This window comes from Somniosus microcephalus, chromosome 23 (assembly GCF_052327205.1).
Source record: "Somniosus microcephalus isolate GS21.2 chromosome 23, FLI_Smic_1.0, whole genome shotgun sequence".
NCBI classification, from domain to species: Eukaryota; Metazoa; Chordata; class Chondrichthyes; order Squaliformes; family Somniosidae; genus Somniosus; species Somniosus microcephalus.
In genome coordinates this window covers 65,478,875-65,497,336 of record NC_141009.1, presented here as the reverse complement: position 1 = coordinate 65,497,336, position 18,462 = coordinate 65,478,875, and the positions used below count along the sequence as shown (strand labels likewise).

At 49.0% G+C, this 18,462-nt stretch overlaps 1 protein-coding gene across 1 annotated transcript in view; it reads right to left on the bottom strand.

The window, feature by feature from the left end:
* The window catches only part of LOC147101925 (zona pellucida sperm-binding protein 4-like), a 37,673-nt gene extending 22,888 nt beyond the window's left edge, over positions 1-14,785 (bottom strand). The window contains exons 1-8 of the mRNA XM_085965154.1: positions 14,563-14,785; positions 13,849-14,027; positions 13,570-13,667; positions 13,361-13,494; positions 13,066-13,276; positions 11,890-12,037; positions 11,668-11,740; positions 10,918-11,031 (exon numbers count right to left, since the gene is read on the bottom strand). Coding sequence (XP_085821280.1) covers positions 10,918-11,031; positions 11,668-11,740; positions 11,890-12,037; positions 13,066-13,276; positions 13,361-13,494; positions 13,570-13,667; positions 13,849-14,027; positions 14,563-14,785 — 1,180 coding nt within the window. The remainder of the gene's footprint in view (positions 1-10,917; positions 11,032-11,667; positions 11,741-11,889; positions 12,038-13,065; positions 13,277-13,360; positions 13,495-13,569; positions 13,668-13,848; positions 14,028-14,562) is intronic.
* Between the last annotated feature and the right edge of the window lie 3,677 nt (positions 14,786-18,462).

Sequence of the window (18,462 nt, the reverse complement as noted above, 5' to 3'; positions counted from 1 at the left end):
CTACAGTGCTGGCCCGTGCGAATGCCAGTGTATCAGCCGACCAGGGAGTGCCTGTGCTCTGTCAGGTTGGCAGCATTCCTCCTCCACTGCAGCTGCCATCACCCGTAGGACAGACTGCTGCCGCCCAAGCAGAGTTGGAGCAGACAGCAGCCGGGCTCTCCAAGCCCAGAGCTGGTCCAGGCCATCCCCCAAGGGCATCTGCCGTCTCACCATCTGACCCTCAGCAGCCTTCCCCCAGCCTTGCTGCAGCCACTGGGGTCCCATTGAGGAGGAGCTGCAGGGCGGAAAGGGGCCACTCGCGGAAGTGAGGCAGATCACCCTCGCAGAGAAAAAAGTAGGTGTGGCCAAATGTTGTGTTTACATATGAAGGCCGCGAATGTTTTTTTTATATATGAAGGCTGAGACTGTTGGGTTTGTTTTTTATATGAGGGCCAGGAATGTTGTGTTTGTTTTTTATATGCGGGGCAGGAATGTTTGTTTTTTATATGAAGGCCAAGGATCATGGTCATTTTTGTTTAACTGTTTTTTTGATTTTCTGAAGGTTGTGAGAGCCAGTTATGTCTCTGACTGTTTTTTGGGGGTTTTATCTGAATTAGATTGTCATGCAGGAAGGGCACAGAGTTTACACAATAAAAAATTCCCTTTATTCACATTGTCCATGTTTGCACTTTGAACTAGTTGTTGCCTTAACCGGCTGAGGGCTTGCGGAGCGGCTCCATTCATGTTCTTTCATTGGCACAAGCCATTCCCGGAAAGGGGGCCTAGAACCGAGTTGCAATAAGCCACCGACGGACGGCCCTTGCACTTTGTGCCTCCCTGCCGCCTTGGTTCTCCTCCTCTGGTGGTCCTCCAATGTCTGCTGGCAGTGGCTGAGACCTGAGGATAGCCAGGTTGTGCAGCATGCATCACACTACAATAAAATGGGAGACTCACTCAGGCGAGTATTCGGCCCTTTGAGCCTGCTCCACCATTCAATGAGATCATGGCTGATCATCCAAATTCAGTACCCTGTCCCGGCCTTCTCCCCATATCCCTTTAGCCTGAATATATACAACTACTTCTTGAATATATTTAATGAACTGGCCTCCACCGCCCTCTATGGCAGAGAATTCCACAGGTTCACCACTCTCTGGGTGAAGAAATTCCTCCTCATTTCAGTCCTAAATGGCTTACCCCTTATCCTTAGACTATGACCCCTGGTTCTGGACTCCCCAGCCATCGGGAACATCCTTCCTGCATCTAGTCTATCCAGGCCTGACAGAATTTATAGGTATCAATGAGATCCCCTCTCAATCTTCTAAGCTCCAGTGAGTATAAGCCCAATCGACACAATCTCTCCTCATAAGTCATTCCTGCCACCCCAGGTATCATCCTGGTGAATCTTCGCTGCACTCCTTCCATGGCAGGAACAGTCTAGACAGTGGAACCGTTACTTGAGCATAGCGATTGTGTGCTCAATGATGTTCCTGGTAGCTTGATGGCTGTCATTGTATCGCTCTTCAGCAGGGGTGCTAGGCGCAGGAAGCGGGGTCATCAGGCAGGTGCACAAAGGATAGCCCTGTCCCCGAGAAGCCATCCTCATGGGTGAGCCTGGGCTTCGAAAATGTATGCCACAGAAGTCTGGCGCAGGATGAAGGCATCGTGGCTTCTGCCTGGAAAGCAGGCATTGACAGCTAGTATGAGCTGCCTGTGGTCACACACCAACTGGACGTTGAGCGAATGGCAGCCCTTGCGGTTGCGTTAATCCTCGGCATGCTGTAGAGGTGCCCGTCAAGCCACATGCGTGCAGTCAATGGCGCCCTGCACCACGGGGAAACCCGCTATTCTCCCAAATCCCATTGCACGCTCTTGCTGCTTGTCCAGGGTCATGGGGAAGGACATAAGAAGTAGGAGCAGGAGTAGGGCATACGGCCCTTCGGGCCTGCTCCGCCATTCAATAGGATCATGGCTGATCCGAATCTAGATTCACATCCACTTCCCTGCCCTCTCCCCGGAACCCCTAATTCCCTTATCTGCTAGGAAATTGTCTATCTCCATTTTTAATTTATTTAATGTTGCAGCTTCCACAGCTCTCTGGGGTAGCAAATTCCATAGATTTACTACCCTGAGTGAAGAAGTTTCTCCTCATCTCAGTTTTGAAAGCGCAGCCCCTTATTCTTAGATTATGCCCCCTAGTTCAATCTCACCCATCAGTGGAAACATCCTCCCTGCATCCACCCGATCAAGTCCCCTCACAATCTTATATGTTTCGATAAGATCGCCTCTCATTCTTCTGAACTCCAATGAGTAGAGTCCCAACCTACTCAACCTTTCCTCATACGTCAACCCCCTCATCTCCGGAATCAACCGAATGAACCTTCTCTGAACCGCCTCGAGAGCAAGTATATCTTTTCTTAAATATGGAAACCAAAACTGCACGCAGTATTCCAGGTGTGGCCTCAACAATACCCTGTATAACTGCAGCAAGACTTCCCTGTTTTTATACTCCATCCCCGTTGCAATAAAAGCCAAGATTCCATTGGCCTTCCTGATCACCTGCATACTAACTTTTTGTGTTTCATGCACCAGGACCCCCAGATCCCTTTGTACTGTAGCACTTTGCAGTTTCTCTCCATTTAGATAATAACTTGCTCTTTGATTTTTTCTGCCAAAGTGCATAACCTCACACTTTCCAACATTATATTGCATCTGCCAAATCTCTGCCCACTCACTTAGCCTGTCTATGTCCTTTTGCAGGTTTTTTATGTCCTCCTCACTCATTGCTTTCCCTCACATCTTTGTATCGTCGGCAAACTTGGATATGTTGCACTCGGTCCCTTCCTCCAAATCGTTAATATAGATTGTAAAGAGTTGGGGTCCCAGCACTGACCCCTGCGGAACACCACTAGTTACCGATTGCCAGCCCGAGAATGAACCATTTATCCCAACTCTTTGTTTTCTGTTAGATAGCCAATCTTCCACCTATGCCAGTATATTACCCCCAATCCCATGATTTCTTATCTTGATCAGTAATCTTGTGTGGAACCTTGTCAAATGCCTTTTGGAAGTCCAAATGAACTACATCCACTGGTTCTCCTTGATCCACCCTGTATGTTACATCCTCAAAGAATACGAGCAAATTTGTCAAACATGACTTCTGTAATGAAATGTGTTTGTCTTGCCTGTATTCGTTTTGCACTCATGTATATTACCCTCCCCCACACGGTGTATAGTTTCACTTCCTCTTTCCTGACTAACCTGGAATGTTCCAGGTCTTGGCTCTTGGCTCCGCCCCTGACTTCTCTTACATAAAGATCCCAGGATCTGTATTACTCATTCCTGCGAGCCAGTCAGTGTGTTGAGATGTTAGCTCTGATCTTAGTGATTAAAAGCCAACTTGTTAAAGTCTGAAACTTCTAGTTTTGTGGTTATTGAAGGCACATCAATTTTAATCACGAAAGAATACTAGGCCCGGACGAGATGTATCCCAGGCTGTTGTGTGAGGCAAAGGAGGAGATTGCAGGGGCTCTGACACAAATTTTCAGAACCTCTCTGGCCACAGGGGATGTACCAGAGGACTGGAGAACAGCTAACGTAGTACCATTATTCAAGAAGGGTAGCAGGGATAAACCAGGGAATTACAGGCCAGTGAGCCTAACATCTGTGGTAGGGAAATTATTGGAAAAAATTCTGAGGGACAAAATTAGTCTCCACTTGGAGAGGCAAGGATTAATCGGGGATAGTCAGCATGGCTTTGTCAAAGGTAAATCATGTCTGACCAATCTGATTGAATTTTTCGAGGGGGAGACTAGGTGTGTGGATGAGGGAAATGCTGTGGATGTGGTTTACATGGACTTCAGTAAAGCTTTTGACAAAGTCCCGCATAGGAGACTGGTCAAGCAGGTAAGAGCCCATGGGATCCAGGGGGCCTTGGCGCGTTGGATCCTAAACTGGCTGAGTGGCAGGAGGCAGAGGGTGATGGTCGAAGGTTGTTTTTGTGATTGGAAGCCTGTGTCCAGTGGGGTACCTCAGGGATCGGTGCTGGGTCCCTTGCTGTTTGTGATCTACATTAACGATTTGGATGAGAATGCAAAGGGTATGATCAGTAAGTTTGCGGATGACACGAAAATTGGTGGGGTGGTAAATTGCGAGGAGGAAAGCCTCAGGCTACAGGACGATATTAATGGGTTGGTCAGATGGGCGGAAAAGTGGCAAATGGAATTTAACCCGGAAAAGTGCGAGGTGATGCATTTTGGACGGACAAATAAGGATAGGGAATACACAATGAGTGGTAGGACCCTAGGAAGTACAGAGGGGCAGAGGGACCTTGGTGTCCATGTACATAGATCCCTGAAGGCAGCGGAACAGGTAGATAAGGTGGTTAAAAAGGCATATGGGATACTTGCCTTCATTAGCAGAGGCATGGAATATAAGAGCAGGGAGCTTATGATGGAGCTGTACAAAACGCTGGTGAGGCCACAGCTGGAGTACTGTGTGCAGTTCTGGTCGCCTCACTATAGGAAGGATGTGATTGCTCTGGAGAGGGTGCAGAGAAGATTCAACAGGATGTTACCTGGGATGGAGCGCCTCACCTATGAAGAAAGACTCAACAGGCTGGGGTTGTTTTCCTTGGAGCAAAGGAGGCTGAGGGGGGACCTGATTGAGGTTTACAAAATGATGAGGGGCATAGATAGGGTAGATAAAGAGGAACTTTTCCCCTTAGTAGAGGGGTCAATAACAAGGGGGCACAGATTCAGGGTAAGGGGCAGGAGATTTAGGGGGGATTTGAGGAGGAACTTTTTCACCCAGAGGGTGGTTGGAAGCTGGAACTCACTGCCTGAAAGGGTGGTAGAGGCAGGAACCCTCACAACATTCAAGAAGCATTTGGATGAGCACTTGAAATGCCATTGCATACAAGGCTATGGACCAAATGCTGGAAAATGGGATTAGACTGGACAGGGATGGATGGGCGGCGCAGACACGATGGGCCGAAGGGCCTCTTTCTGTGCTGTAAAACTCTATGACTCTATGGATCGACTCCTAAAACCAGAGCGTCTGGACTTGGATCCACATTCTGCTGAAGCATCAAATCAATTTGGACACTGGCTCAAATGCTTCGAACTCTTTGCGAGGGCCTCATCCACTAGCGAGGTAGATAAACCGAGTCAACTGACTACTCGCGTTAATCATCGGATTTATTCGTTCATCCGGGATGCCATCTCTTACACGGAGGCCATCACTATCCTGAAGGCCCAATACCAGAGGCCAGTAAACGAAGTATACGCCAGACATCTGCTGGCTACATGCAGGCAGCGACCTGAGGAATCAATGGACGATTTCTTACAGGGCCTAAAGGACTTGGTCCGGGACTGTAACTGCAAGGCCGTGATGGCCAACGCGTACTCTGACGAATTGGTCCGCGATTCCACACCCGTTGACAAAATCCATGATGGACATACAGGTAAACGGGAATTTAACGAAATGTTTAATTGACTGTGGGAGTACCGAGAGTTTTATCCACCCTAGCCTGGTACGGCAGCACTCATTAACGGTAACCCCTACACGGAGCAGAATTGCTATGGCTGCTAAGCCCCACACTTCGGACATTTTGAGCTACTGTGTGGTAACACTGACTGTAAAAGGCACGGACTACAAGGATTTTAAACTCCTCGTGATGCCAGAACTCTGTGTTAATGTAATCTTGGGCCTGGACTTCCAGTGCCACCACGAAAGTGTCACGCTAGCATATGGCGGGTCCCAGCCACCACACAGTCTGTGGCCTATCAACCTTAAAAATCAGCCCGCCCTCTTTATTCGCTAATCTCGCTCCGAACTGTAGGCCCATAGTGACCAAAAGTAGATGGTACAGTCTGGAAGACAGACACTTTATCAAGGCGGAAGTGGACAGACTCCTGCGGGAAGGCATTATTGAATGCAGTACCAGTCCGTGGCGTGCCCAAGTAGTCATAGTTAAAAATAGCAAAAAGAAACGGATGGTAATTGTCTACAGCCAGACTGTTAATATTTATACCCAGCTGGATGCCTAACCTTTACCCCGCATATCAGAAATGGTCAACCAGATCGCAAAATACCGAGTCTTCTCGACTATCGACCTCAAATTCGCATATCACCAGCTCCCCATTAGAACGGAGGACCGCCCATACACCGCCTTTGAGGCGAACGGACGCCTCTACCATTTTCTCAGAGTGCCCTTCGGGGTAACAAATGCGGTCTCGGTCTTCCAACGCGAGATGGACCGCATGGTTGACGAGAATAAACTACAAGCTACCTACCCCTATCTGGACAATGTCACTATCTGCGGGCACAACCAGCAAGACCACGATCTAAATCTTGCGAGATTTTTAAAAACTGCCCTAAAGCTGAATCTAACCTACAACGAAGACAAATGCGTCTTCAACACAACCCGTCTCTGTATCCTCGGCTGTGTGGTGGAAGATGGGGTAATTGCACCGGACCCTGACCGATTACGCCCCTCAAAGGAACTGCCCCTGCCACACAATCCCAAAGCTTTAAAAATGTGCCTGGGATTTTTTTCGTATTATGCCCAATGGGTGCCCAATTACTCCAATAAGGCCCGACCCCTCATTAAATCGACGTCCTTCCCACTATCAGCTGAAGCTCAGGAGGCTTTCACCAGTATCAAACAGGACATTGAAAGGGCTGCACTGTGTGCAGTGGACGAAAGCATTCCCTTTCAAGTCGAAAGCGATGCGTCAGACTTTGCTTTAGCTGCGACCCTCAATCAGGCTGGGAGACCTGTGGCCTTCTTCTCCCGAACCCTTCAGGGACCTGAAATCAGGCACTCTTCTGTCGAGAAGGAGGCACAGGCTATAGTGGAGGTAGTGCGGCACTGGAGACACTACCTAGCCGGCAAACGTTTCACCCTGCTCACCGACCAGCGGTCGGTGGCTTTCATGTTTAATAACAAACAAAGGGGCAAAATCAAGAATGACAAAATACTCAGGTGGAGGATCGAACTATCCACGTTCGACTATGATATTATGTACAGGCCGGGAGCCCTTAATGAACCCCCAGACGCCCTATCGCGGGGAATGTGTGCCAGCATTCATACGGACAAATTACAGGGTCTCCACAACGACCTCTGTCACCCAGGGGTCACCCGACTATACCATTTTATAAAGTCCCGCAATCTGCCCCACTCCATCGAGGAGGTCAGGGCAATGACCAGAGCCTGCCGCATCTGTGCGGAATGCAAGCCTCGTTTCTACAGGCCTGACCGTGCACACCTTATCAAAGCCACACGGCCATTCGAGCGCCTAAGTCTGGACTTCAAGGGACCCCTTCCCTCTGCCAACCGTAACGTATACTTCCTCAATATCATCGATGAATATTCCCGCTTCCCCTTCGCCATTCCCTACCCAGACACGACCAGTGCCACGGTCATCAAGTGTCTCGGTAATCTATTCTGCATTTTTGGCATGCCGAACTACATACACAGCGATAGGGGGACGTCATTTATGAGTGACGAACTGCGCCAGTTCTTGCTCTCAAAGGGGATAGCCATTAGCAGAACCATTAGCTACAACCCCCTGTGAACCCCCGGGGTAATGGGCAAGTGGAAAGGGAGAATGCTACTGTTTGGAAGGCTGCCACGTTAGCCTTAGTCAAAAGGCCTTCCGACCTCCCGCTGGCAGGAAGTCCTCCCAGACGTGCTCCACTCCATAAGGTCTCGGTTATGTACAGCCACTAACGCTACCCCTCACGCAAAGATGTTAGTTTTCCCCCGGAATCTACCTCGGGCATATCTCTACCCACGTGGCTGATGTCTCCGGGGACAGTAATATTGTGGAAGCACGAGAGAGAGGCCATAAAACGGACCCCCTTGTGGAAAAGGTACAGCTCCTCCATGCAAACCCTCAGTACGCCTATATCGAATACTCTGACGGGCGAGAGGACACTGTTTCCATAAAAGACCTCACTCCCTCGGGGAGCGGAGAGAACGATGAGAGACTACCCGAGGAAGACCTACACCAAAAAGAGACAGGACGCCCAGAGGTATCAATATCCAACTTTAACATGGAGGATACTGCGGAGGGCCGGACAGCGGAGGAACCAGAATCCACTCCCCTAGAGGCACGCCAACCGGCTTTGCGCCGATCACCGAGAACCGCAAAACCTCCTGACAGACTCACTTATACCAACTTTTAAGAAACATCACCCCGATGGACTAAATCTAAAGAAGGGGTGAATGTAATGAAATGTGTTTGGCTTGCCTGTATTCGTTTTGCACTCATGTATATTACCCTCCCCCACACGGTGTATCGTTCCACTTCCTCTTTCCTTACTAACCTGGAATGTTCCAGGTCTTGGCTCTTGGCTCCGCCCCTGACTTCTCTTACATAAAGATCCCAGGATCTGTATGACTCATTCCTGCGAGCCAGTCAGTGTGTTGAGATGTTAGCTCTGATCTTAGTGATTAAAAGCCAACTTGTTAAAGTCTAAAACTTCTAGTTTTGTGGTTATTGAAGGCACATCAACTTCCCCTTCATAAAACCATGCTGACTCTGTCCTATTAAATTATGTTTATCCAAATGCTCTGTTACAGTTTCCTTAATAATGGACTCCAACATTTTGCCAACCACAGATGTTAGGCTAACTGGTCTATAGTTTCCAGCTTTTTGGTCTACTTCCCTTCTTAAATAAGGGTGTTACATTAGCAGTTTTCCAATCTGCCAGGACCTTTCCTGAGTCCAGGGAGTTCTGGAAAATAATCACCAATGCATCCACAATCCCTACCGCCACTTCTCTCAAAACCCTAGGATGTACGCCATCAGGTCCGGGGGATTTTTCCGCCTTAAGTCCCATTATTTTACTGAGTATCATCTCCTTAGTGATTTTAATCGTGTTTAGCTCCTCTCTCCCCCCCTCATGGCCCCCTGTTTGTCCAGTGTTGGGATATTTTTAGTGTCCTCCACCATAAAGACTGATACAAAATATTTGTTCAGCATCTTTGCCATCTCCATGTTCCCCACCAGTAGTGTCCCGGTCCCATCCTCTAAGGGACCAACGTTCACTTTAGCCACCCTTTTCCTTTTTTAAAAAAAAGCCGTAGAATCTCTTGCTATCTGTTTTTATATTTGTTGCTAGTTTACTTTCATAATCTATCTTCCCTTTCGTAATTAATCTTTTAGTTATTGTTTGCTGGCTTTTAAATGCTTCCCAATCTTCTATCCTCCCACTAGATATGCCCTTGTTTTCAGTTGGATACTATCCTTTATTACTTTACTAAGCCACAGATGGCTGTATTTTCTTTTACTCCCTTTTTCCTCAGTGGAATATATTTAGCTTGAAAGATGTGAAATATCTCCTTGAATGTAGACCACTGCTCTTGTACCGTCTTACACTTGAATCTGTTTTCCCAGTCCACTTTAGTCAATTCTACTCTCATACCTTCATAGTCTCCTTTATTTAAGCTCAGTATGCTGGTTTGAGATCCAACTCACCCTCAAACAGAATTTGGAATTCAACCATATTATGGTCACTCATTCCTTTACGAGGACATTTTTATTAATCCGGTCTCATTACACAGGACCAGATCTAAGATTGCCTACCCCCTGGTTGGTTCAGTTACATACAGCTCAAGGAACCCATCCCAAATACCAGGCGCACAGAGGGGGTGCCACTGAAGTTCCAGATCAGGGCGCACCAAGGGCGTTGCACCATGAAATGACTTCAGGATCTGTGCGCGTTTCTGAGTGGGCACTGCAGTTTTGCGCTGCCGCTAAATCTTGACTGAAGTTCACGAGAGGCGCAGATCACGCCATGCCTGGGTGCTAGCTGCTTCGCGCCCCACTTCTTCGGCGCTAACAACTGAATTTCTAGCCCAATGTTTCCACTGCCGCTTTAGTGAGGCCCAACCCAACCATTTATTGTAGTTTATCTGTAGAGAATGCCAGTCACATGTACCCACATCACCCCTGACCAGTGAAACAATGGGAGCCTGGAGACCTGTATCTCTGCCAGGCTCCAGTCACAGATCCAGTAATCTCCAAGCATCTGGACTTCAAGGCTAAGTGTGATGGAATACTCTCCACTTGCCTGGATGAGTACAGATCCAACACCACTTGAAGCACTACTCCATCCAGGACAAAGCAGCCTGCTTGATTGGCACCCCATCCACCGTCTTACACATTCACTGCCCCACCGGTGCACTGTGGACCATCTACAAGATGCATTGCAGCAACTCGCCAAGGCTGCTCCAGCAGCACCTCCCAAACTAGTGACCTCTTCCACCTAGAATGACAAGGGCAGCAAGTGCATGGGCACACCACCACCTACAAATCACACAACATCCTGACTTGGTAATATCGCCATTCCTTCATCACTGGGTCAAAATCCTGAAACTCCCTCCCTAACAGCACTGGGAGTGTATCTTCACCACAGACTGCAGCAGTTCAAGAAGGCACCTCACCACCACCACCACAAGGGCAATAAACGCTGCCGTTGCAGTGACACTCACATCCCAGGAACGAATAGAAAACTGCTCTGGAACTCAAATTTGGCTGATTTTTTTTGGGCAGGCGCAATTGTTAAGGCAGCTGAGAGAAGCGGCCCAATAGATTCTCAAAACAGGCTACCAATTAACACAAGGACAGTAAAATCCAGCCAGAATTTGGAATATAACGAGATCAGGTTTCATGTATAACAGGGGTTTATTATCCAACAGACACATCTACAGTTCCATGGAGCTGCACTCGGAGCCCACCCTGCGGCGATGGTCCATTTTCCACATGGCAACAGTCCCAACCAACAGGGCCACGGAGAGCAGAGCTACCCCAACCGCGACTCCAGGAACAACACGGAAGGGGGAATCAGCAGCAGCATCTGTGGGGAGAAGGGAGGGTTAGATGGGCACCAGTTACTCCATCACTAGACAGCGGCAGGGGCCTCCTTTACCTTTCTCTTCCTGGTGGATCCCAGCAGCCAATCGCTCCTCATCTTCCAGGAAAATGATGGCTCCATCAGCAGTCACCAGGGACCCAGCCCGAACATCGGCGCTTCTTCGCCTCTCTGGGGGAGACAAGAGACAGAGACAAGAGTTCAAGGTGGGCGATTCAATGTGCAGCTGTCTGAAGCCCCAAATCAGGTGGTCAATCCGATGGCCCAATACAAAAACCCTCGGGCAGTGAGCACCGGAGTGAGATTGGACTAGTTAAATACGGTTCCCTCACTGTCAGACTAAGATTCACTCCCTATTCTCAGAAAGACCCGCTTCAACCCAGCAAAGTTTGCAGTCGTTGACAGGTCCAATGGCCAGTCTGGTCTCCTGGGTGCGGGGGAGGGAAAGAGACCCGTTTTGAAGCACTAGTTTGACCAGCGGCTACACTGGACATACACACATTGCCCAGGTCTCCCCCAGATATCGGTTCGGTGCCACTCTGGAACTCCCGGTGACAGCAGGATGCTAGATCAATGTTCAAGGCCAGAGGTGGGTTCCATTCAGAACCAGTGCAAGATGTGCTCAGAGCCGCTGAGCCAGATTGCTATTCTGCAATAGACTAACTGGGATAGAGTTGAGCGGGCAGATTGAGGACACTGCTCCTGTGCCCAGTGTTGGGCCCTTGCTGAGTGAGGCCAGTGTCCAGATGCCCCACACCCACCCCTCCCCATCAGGGTTCAGTTTCTAGTCAGATCCCAGCTACTTACTGGGGCTGCAGGGAGCCGTGCAGTTCTCTCGGGTGGAAGGGAAGCAAACCTCAGCACTGCAGTGGAAGTGAACCTGAAAAGAGACAGTGCGGTCTGGTCAGTGCCACAGATCCCAGTCAGGAGATTCATGCTTCTACAGTCAAAGGGTCAACAGGGGCCTCCTCACTGTGAGCAAGACCCAGGGAACAAGTTCAACCAAGAGAAAGACTGAAGGAAACTCACCTCCCCGCTCAGAGCCCGGCCCGAAACTCGGTCCCAGAAAGCGAAAGTGCTGACTACAAACCGATTATGGTGAGTTGGGAACGGCAAATGGGAAGCGGCGTCTACCGGGAGGAGGCGGGTTTTGTAATTGTCTCCAGTAAAGGGGCACCTGGAACAGAGAAAGAGCGGGTTATATGGAGGGGGCACCTGGAACTCCCAACTGCAGAGTTACAGCGGCACATCAAAGCAAAGTCCCGAGATTAGACTAGATAAAGGAACCAGTCCATTCAAGTCACCAATCGTCAACCTGGAGCTCAGATTGGTTTGATTATTGGCCGTTCCTTAAGAACATAAGAAATAGGAGCAGGAGTAGGCCAATCGGCCCCTCGAGCCTGCTCCACCATTCAATAAGATCATGGCTGATCTGATCCTAACCTCAAATCTTCTATCACTCTGCATCCACCCGAACCCATGTGATCTCCCGGGAGAGGCGAAAAACCAGATAAAGACCCAATGGCCAATTTGGGAGAAAAAAATCTGGGAAATTCCTCTCCGACCCATCTAGGCGATCGAAATTCTTCCAGGAGATCACTGTCCCTATATTTTCTACAGTACTTACCTTCTGTAAAGGCGATCTCCACCCCAGCCAGGAACAGGAATAAAACCATCTCCTGAAATCTAACACAGAATTAGAACACAGTAGGAGCAGAACAAGGCTACACGGCCCCTGGGCACACTCCGCTACCCACAGGGCCATGACCATTCCGAACCTAGACTCATGTCCAATTTCCTGCCCGCTCCCCGTAACCCTTAATTCCCTTTACTTCTAGGAAACTAAATACATTTAAAACAGAAATAGATAATGATGCAGCTTCCACAGCTTTCTGGGGCAGCAAATTCCACAAACCTACCACCCTCTGAGTGAAGAAGTTTCTCCTCATCTCAGTTTTGAATCAGCAGCCCCTTATTTTAAGATTATGCCCCCTAGTTCTAGTTTCACCCATCATTGGGAACATCCTCACCGCATCCACCCGATCAAGCCCCTTCACAATCTTATATGTTTCAATAAGATCGCCTCTCATTCTTCTGAACTCCAATGAGTAGAGTCCCAATCTACTCAACCTCTCCTCATATGTCCATCCCCTCATCCCCGGGATTAACCGAGTGAACCGAGTCCATGTCGCCCCCCTCCCCAACCTGCCCCAAGGTCCCTCACTCGCAGCCACCAGGAGGTCCCATCGGAGCCCCGAATGCGGCTCGGGGGTGGGGGTCGCCCAGCAGTCATTGAGCACCAGCACAAGGGACGGATCGTTCCGGTTCAGGACTCGAACCTCCACAAACACGGGGTCCCGGAGCACACTCAGGATCGGGTAGTCACTGGCCACGTACCAGCTCCGGTAGCCACCATCTGCAAAGAGAAAGATGAAGGACGGCCACTATTTGGAGAGAGAGCGCCTGAAGTTGGACACTAACCATCAGCAGCACTCGCTACCTCTCGCTATTCTCAGCTCCAGAACCAGGATGCCGGCCTCAGTGGCAGGCGGTGGCGGAGAAAGGCTGTAAACTCGGGGCTTCACCTGCAGTTCAGACTCCTGGCTCCCCTTGTAACTGCACTGGACATGGAGCCTGCAAGAGAACGGACACGGCTGGAGAATTCAGCTCCTCACCTTCTCTACCCGCTCCATGTGCTCCCAGTCTCACCTGAAGGGGCTGTCCCGGGTCACCGATCCCAAAGCTCCATCCAAGATCTCAAACTGACCCAACACATCCGTTTCATAGACGGCGTTCACCCCGTCCAGCTACAAGAGACAGAAGACCATCATTACAGAGGACCAGGAGTAGACCGATTGCAGAGAAATTGAGCAAGTCTGCCATTGCCTGATCACATGTAGCGTCTTTAAGGGCCCCCATTGCCCTTTAGACCCCCTCTTTCCCACCCGACTGACAGCCATTGATGGGCTCCCAGCCCACAATACCTACCCGCTGAGTAGTGCCACACTCAGTGACTGCGAACTGAAAGAGCACAGTGTCTGCAGAGGCCACGGTCGGACTGCACTCCGCTCCGTGTCCATCCTTCAGATGGACCGTTGTCAGGTCTACAGGAGGCAGCGTCAAATCCTTGGAGATGGCGATCAGGACCCGCCCATCCTTGGTGCACACTGCAAGAGAGTCAATGAAAGGCGGTTAGTTGCTGCACGGGGAATGGCAAGGGAACCGTTACCGGGAGGGGGAGAAACTCCGCCCAGCTCAGCACCAGCTTCTAGTTTCCTTCTCTCCCCGTCCACTCCCCAATTCTCCATCTAATGGAGACGGTTCACCAACTCCATCCCTACTGGACTGGTTACACAAGACCTGCATCAAATCCACCCCCTGTCCGGTCAGTGCCAGCCAGGGACTGATCTTCACTCTGCCCTCCTATCCTGGGGCGCAATTCAACCATCAGAAGTCCCAAGTCGCATAGAGAAGGAAGGAGAGATCCTGGGTCAGGATCTCAATGATCAGACTTTCAAACTGTAGAATTGAACACAGTTCGTAAACCCGCCAGCTCCCGGACTGGAGAGGTTGGAGACTCCAGCTGATGTTTCAGGACAGGAGGAGAGAGGATACTGTCCAGGGAATCCCTAGTGCAGTTAGATTGCGGCTGGTCCTGGGAAGCCCTGGCCCAGAATAGAGGCAAGCCGAGAATACACCCACCTGGCAGATTGTGGAGTGAATAGAAACACGGCGGCACATCCCGGCTCCCGGCATCAAAGCAGCAGCCTCTCCGCACACACTCACTGCCTTCAATTCCCCCAAAGCCGCAGTCTTGGCGGAATTTGGGAGACAGCCAACATTGATCGGCGGGGAGAAGGAGAGAGGGCGGCTGAGATGAACAGATTGTAAGAAAGAACAAGCCCAGAACCCGCAGCCCCTCCATTCTAACAAGCGAGGCTCCCAGGTAAGTGAGGCTGTAGAGCCGACTCCCCCTTTTTATCCCCTTGTTTAACCCGCAGTAAATGAATGGTCTGATTGGCCCACGGGCTCCCCATGTGAACCCGCATTCCCACGGGGCACACGGAGATATTGGGGCCTTGTGTTTTCTGCTCCTTGAGTGGAGGGAACTGTGTTTTAACAAAATATAGATGTGTATTTATTTGAAGTTGTAAAGTATGATTAAATTTACATCGGTTGAACACAATGTCTGTTCTTTAAGAGTCTGTACATGTTTCTTTCCTTATATTCTGTTTCAGTTCATCAATAAAGAAACGCTGAACGTGTCTCGTTCCCATAGACCCAGATTGTCCATGTTTATACCGAGTGTGAGAGGTTGCAGCCTCTCTTCCATTATTTGAAGGGGCTGATCCTCGATTTTTGGCTGCACTTCAGTCCCACTCTCCTGATCTACGGCCACCCGGTGCGGAGGGGAGCAGGCAGGTCGGGGACCTCCTTGTGGGACTGCTCCTGGGCCTGGCCAAAGTGCCCATTAAATGTTCCAGGCAGCGGGCGGTCCAGGGGGTCATTCGGCCCACCTCTCTTCCGCAGCCACGTTCACCCCTGGGTTGCCCTGGAGATGGAGCACGCGGTGTCTGCCGGCAAGCTCGAGGCCTTCCAAGACCGGTGGGCACCGCAGGGACTGGAGTGCTGCATCACCATAAGGAACAGTACTTTAATTTAATTTGTTCAATTTCCTTTTAACCTTTTTTAAAGTTACAGCACATGGTCATAGAACCATCGAATCATAGAATGGTTACAGCAAGGAAGGAGGCCATTCGGCCCGTCGAGCCCGTGCCGGCTCTCTGCAAGAGCACTTCAGCCACTCCCACTCCCCCGCCCTTTCCCCGTAGCCCTGCACATTTCTTCCCTTCAGGTACTTATCCAACTCCCTTTTCAAAGCTGTGATTGAATCTGCCTCCACCGCCCTTTCAGGGAGAACATTCCAAATCTTAACCACTCGCTGCGTAAAAAAGTCTTTCTTTCGTGGCCTTTGGTTCTTTTGCCAATCACCTTAAATCTCTGTCCTCCGGTTCTCCACCCTTCTGCCAATGGGAACAGTTTCTCTCTATCTACTCTGTCCACACCCCTCATGGATTTGAACACATCTATCAAATCTCCTCTCATTTTTCTCTGCTCCAAGGAGAACAACACCAGCTTCTTCAGTCTTTCAACGTAACTGTACTCCAGACTGGGGAATGAGGTTGGTCAGGTGGAGCAAGTTTCAATAGGTGAACATTTAGGGAACAGTAATCATAGTATCATAATGTTTTGGTTAGCTATGAAAAAGGACAGGGAGCAATCTAGAGTAAAAATGTTTAACAGGGGGAAATGCAATTTCAGTGTGATGGCCCGGGTAAACTGGAATCAAAGATTGGCAGGCAAAACTGTAATGAACAATAGGCTGCCTTTAAAGAGGAAATAGTTCAGGTGCAGTTGAGGTACTTTCCAACGAGGGGGAAAGGCAGGGCAACTAAAGTCAGGGCTCGCTGGATGATGAAAGAGATAGAGAATATGATGAAGCAGAAAAGAGCGCGTATGACAGATGTCAAGTTGCAAATGCATCTGAGAATCAGGCTACATATAGAAAGGTCAGAGGAGAAGTGAAAAATCAAATAAGACGGGCAAAGAGAGGGTATGAGAATAGAATTGCAGCCAACATAAAAGGTAATCCAAAAGTCTTCTTTAGGCATATAAATAGTAAAAGGGTAGTAAGAGGAGGGGCGGGGTCGATTAGGGACCAAAAAGGAGACCTATTCATGGAGGCAGAGGGAATGGCTGAGGTACTAAATGAGTATTTTGCATCAGTCTTCACCAAGGAAGAGGATGCTGCCATAGACATAGTAAAGGAGGAGGTAGTGGAGATAATTGATAGGATAAAAATTGATAAAAAGAGGTATTAGGAAGGCTGGCTGTATTTAAAGTAGATAAATCACCAGGAGCGGATGGGATGCATCCTTGGATGCTGCGGGAATTTAGGGAAGAAATCGCGGTGATACTGGCCATAATCTTCCAATCCTCCTTAGATACGGGGGTGGTGCCAGAGGACTGGAGAACTGCAAATATTATTCCCTTTTTCAAAAAAGTGTTTAAAGATAAACCCAGCAACTACAGGCCATTCAGTTTGACCTCGGTAGCGGGGAAGCTTTTAGAAACAGTAATCAGGGACAAAATTAACAGTCGCTTGGAAAGTGTGGTTTAATTAAGGAAAGCCAGCATGGATTTGTTAAAGGCAAATCGTGTTTAACTAACTTGTTTGAGTTTTTTGATGAGGTAACAGGGAGGATTGATGAGGATAATGCAGTTGACGTGGTGAACATGGATTTCAAAAAGTCGTTCGACAAAGTGCCACATAATATGCTTGCCAGCAAAGTTGAAGCCCATGGAATAAAAGGGACAGTGGACATGGATACGGAATTGGCTGAGTGACAGGAAACAGAGAGTAGTGGTGAACGGTTGTTTTTTGGACTGGAGGAAGGTATACAGTGGTGTTCCTAAGGGGTCGGTTCTAGGACCACTGCTTTTCTTGATACATATTAATGACTTGGACATGGGTGTACAGAGCACAATTTCAAAATATGCAGATGAGACAAAACTTGGAAGTATAGTGAACAGTGAGGAGGAGAGTGACAGAAGTCAGGAAGACATAGACTGGCTGGTGAAATGGGCGGACACGTGACAGATGAAATTTAGCACGGAAAATTGTGAAGTGATAGATTTTGGTAGAAAGAATGAGGAGAGGACACATAAACTAAATGGTCCAATCCTGAAGGGGTTGCAGGAGCAGAGAGACCTGGGGGTATGTGTGCACAAATCGTTGAAGGTGGAAGGACAGGTTGAGAAAGCAGTTAAAAAGGCTTACGGGATTCTGGGCTTCATAAATAGAGGTATAGAGTACAAAAGTGTGGAAATTGCAGTTGACTTTAAATTGGCAATTGCCGGTAATGAGAAGAGTCAGCTCCACAAGTGTCCCTCTTAAGGAGGCAGCAATAATAGAATTTAGACACCGAGTCTCATTAACTCGAGAAACCTATAATTTTAAATGATAATCGTGTTGTTTGTGTCAATGAGAGACTCGGTACCTTGCGGTGCAGCGAGGCAGCTTCCATCCCGTGGACATTGGGGAACATTGATTCAGCACCACACCTAACCCCTCTCAGAGACCCCATCTCCTGGAATCAGAGTGATACAGCACCGAAGGAGGCTGTTCGGCCCATCGTGTTTGTGTCGGACTTTGAAAGAGCAATCCAATAAATCCCAGTCCCTGCTCTTTCCCCATGGCCCTGCTAATTGCTCCTCTTCAAGCACATATCCAATTACCTTGGGAGTGGTATTTCTGAATCTGCTTCCGTCATCCTTACAGGCAGCGCATTCCAGATCACAACAACTCGCTGTGTAAACAAATTCTCCTCATCTTCCCCCCTGGTCTTTGGCAATTGTTTGAAATCAGCGTCCTCTTGTTGCTGACCCTACTGCCAGTGGGAACAGTCTCTTCATATAATCTCTATGAAAACCCCTCATAATTTTGAACATCTCTATTAAATCTTCCATTAACCTTCTCTGCTCTAAGGAGAAAAACCCTCAGTTTCTGCAGTCTCTCCACATAACCGAAGACTTTCATCC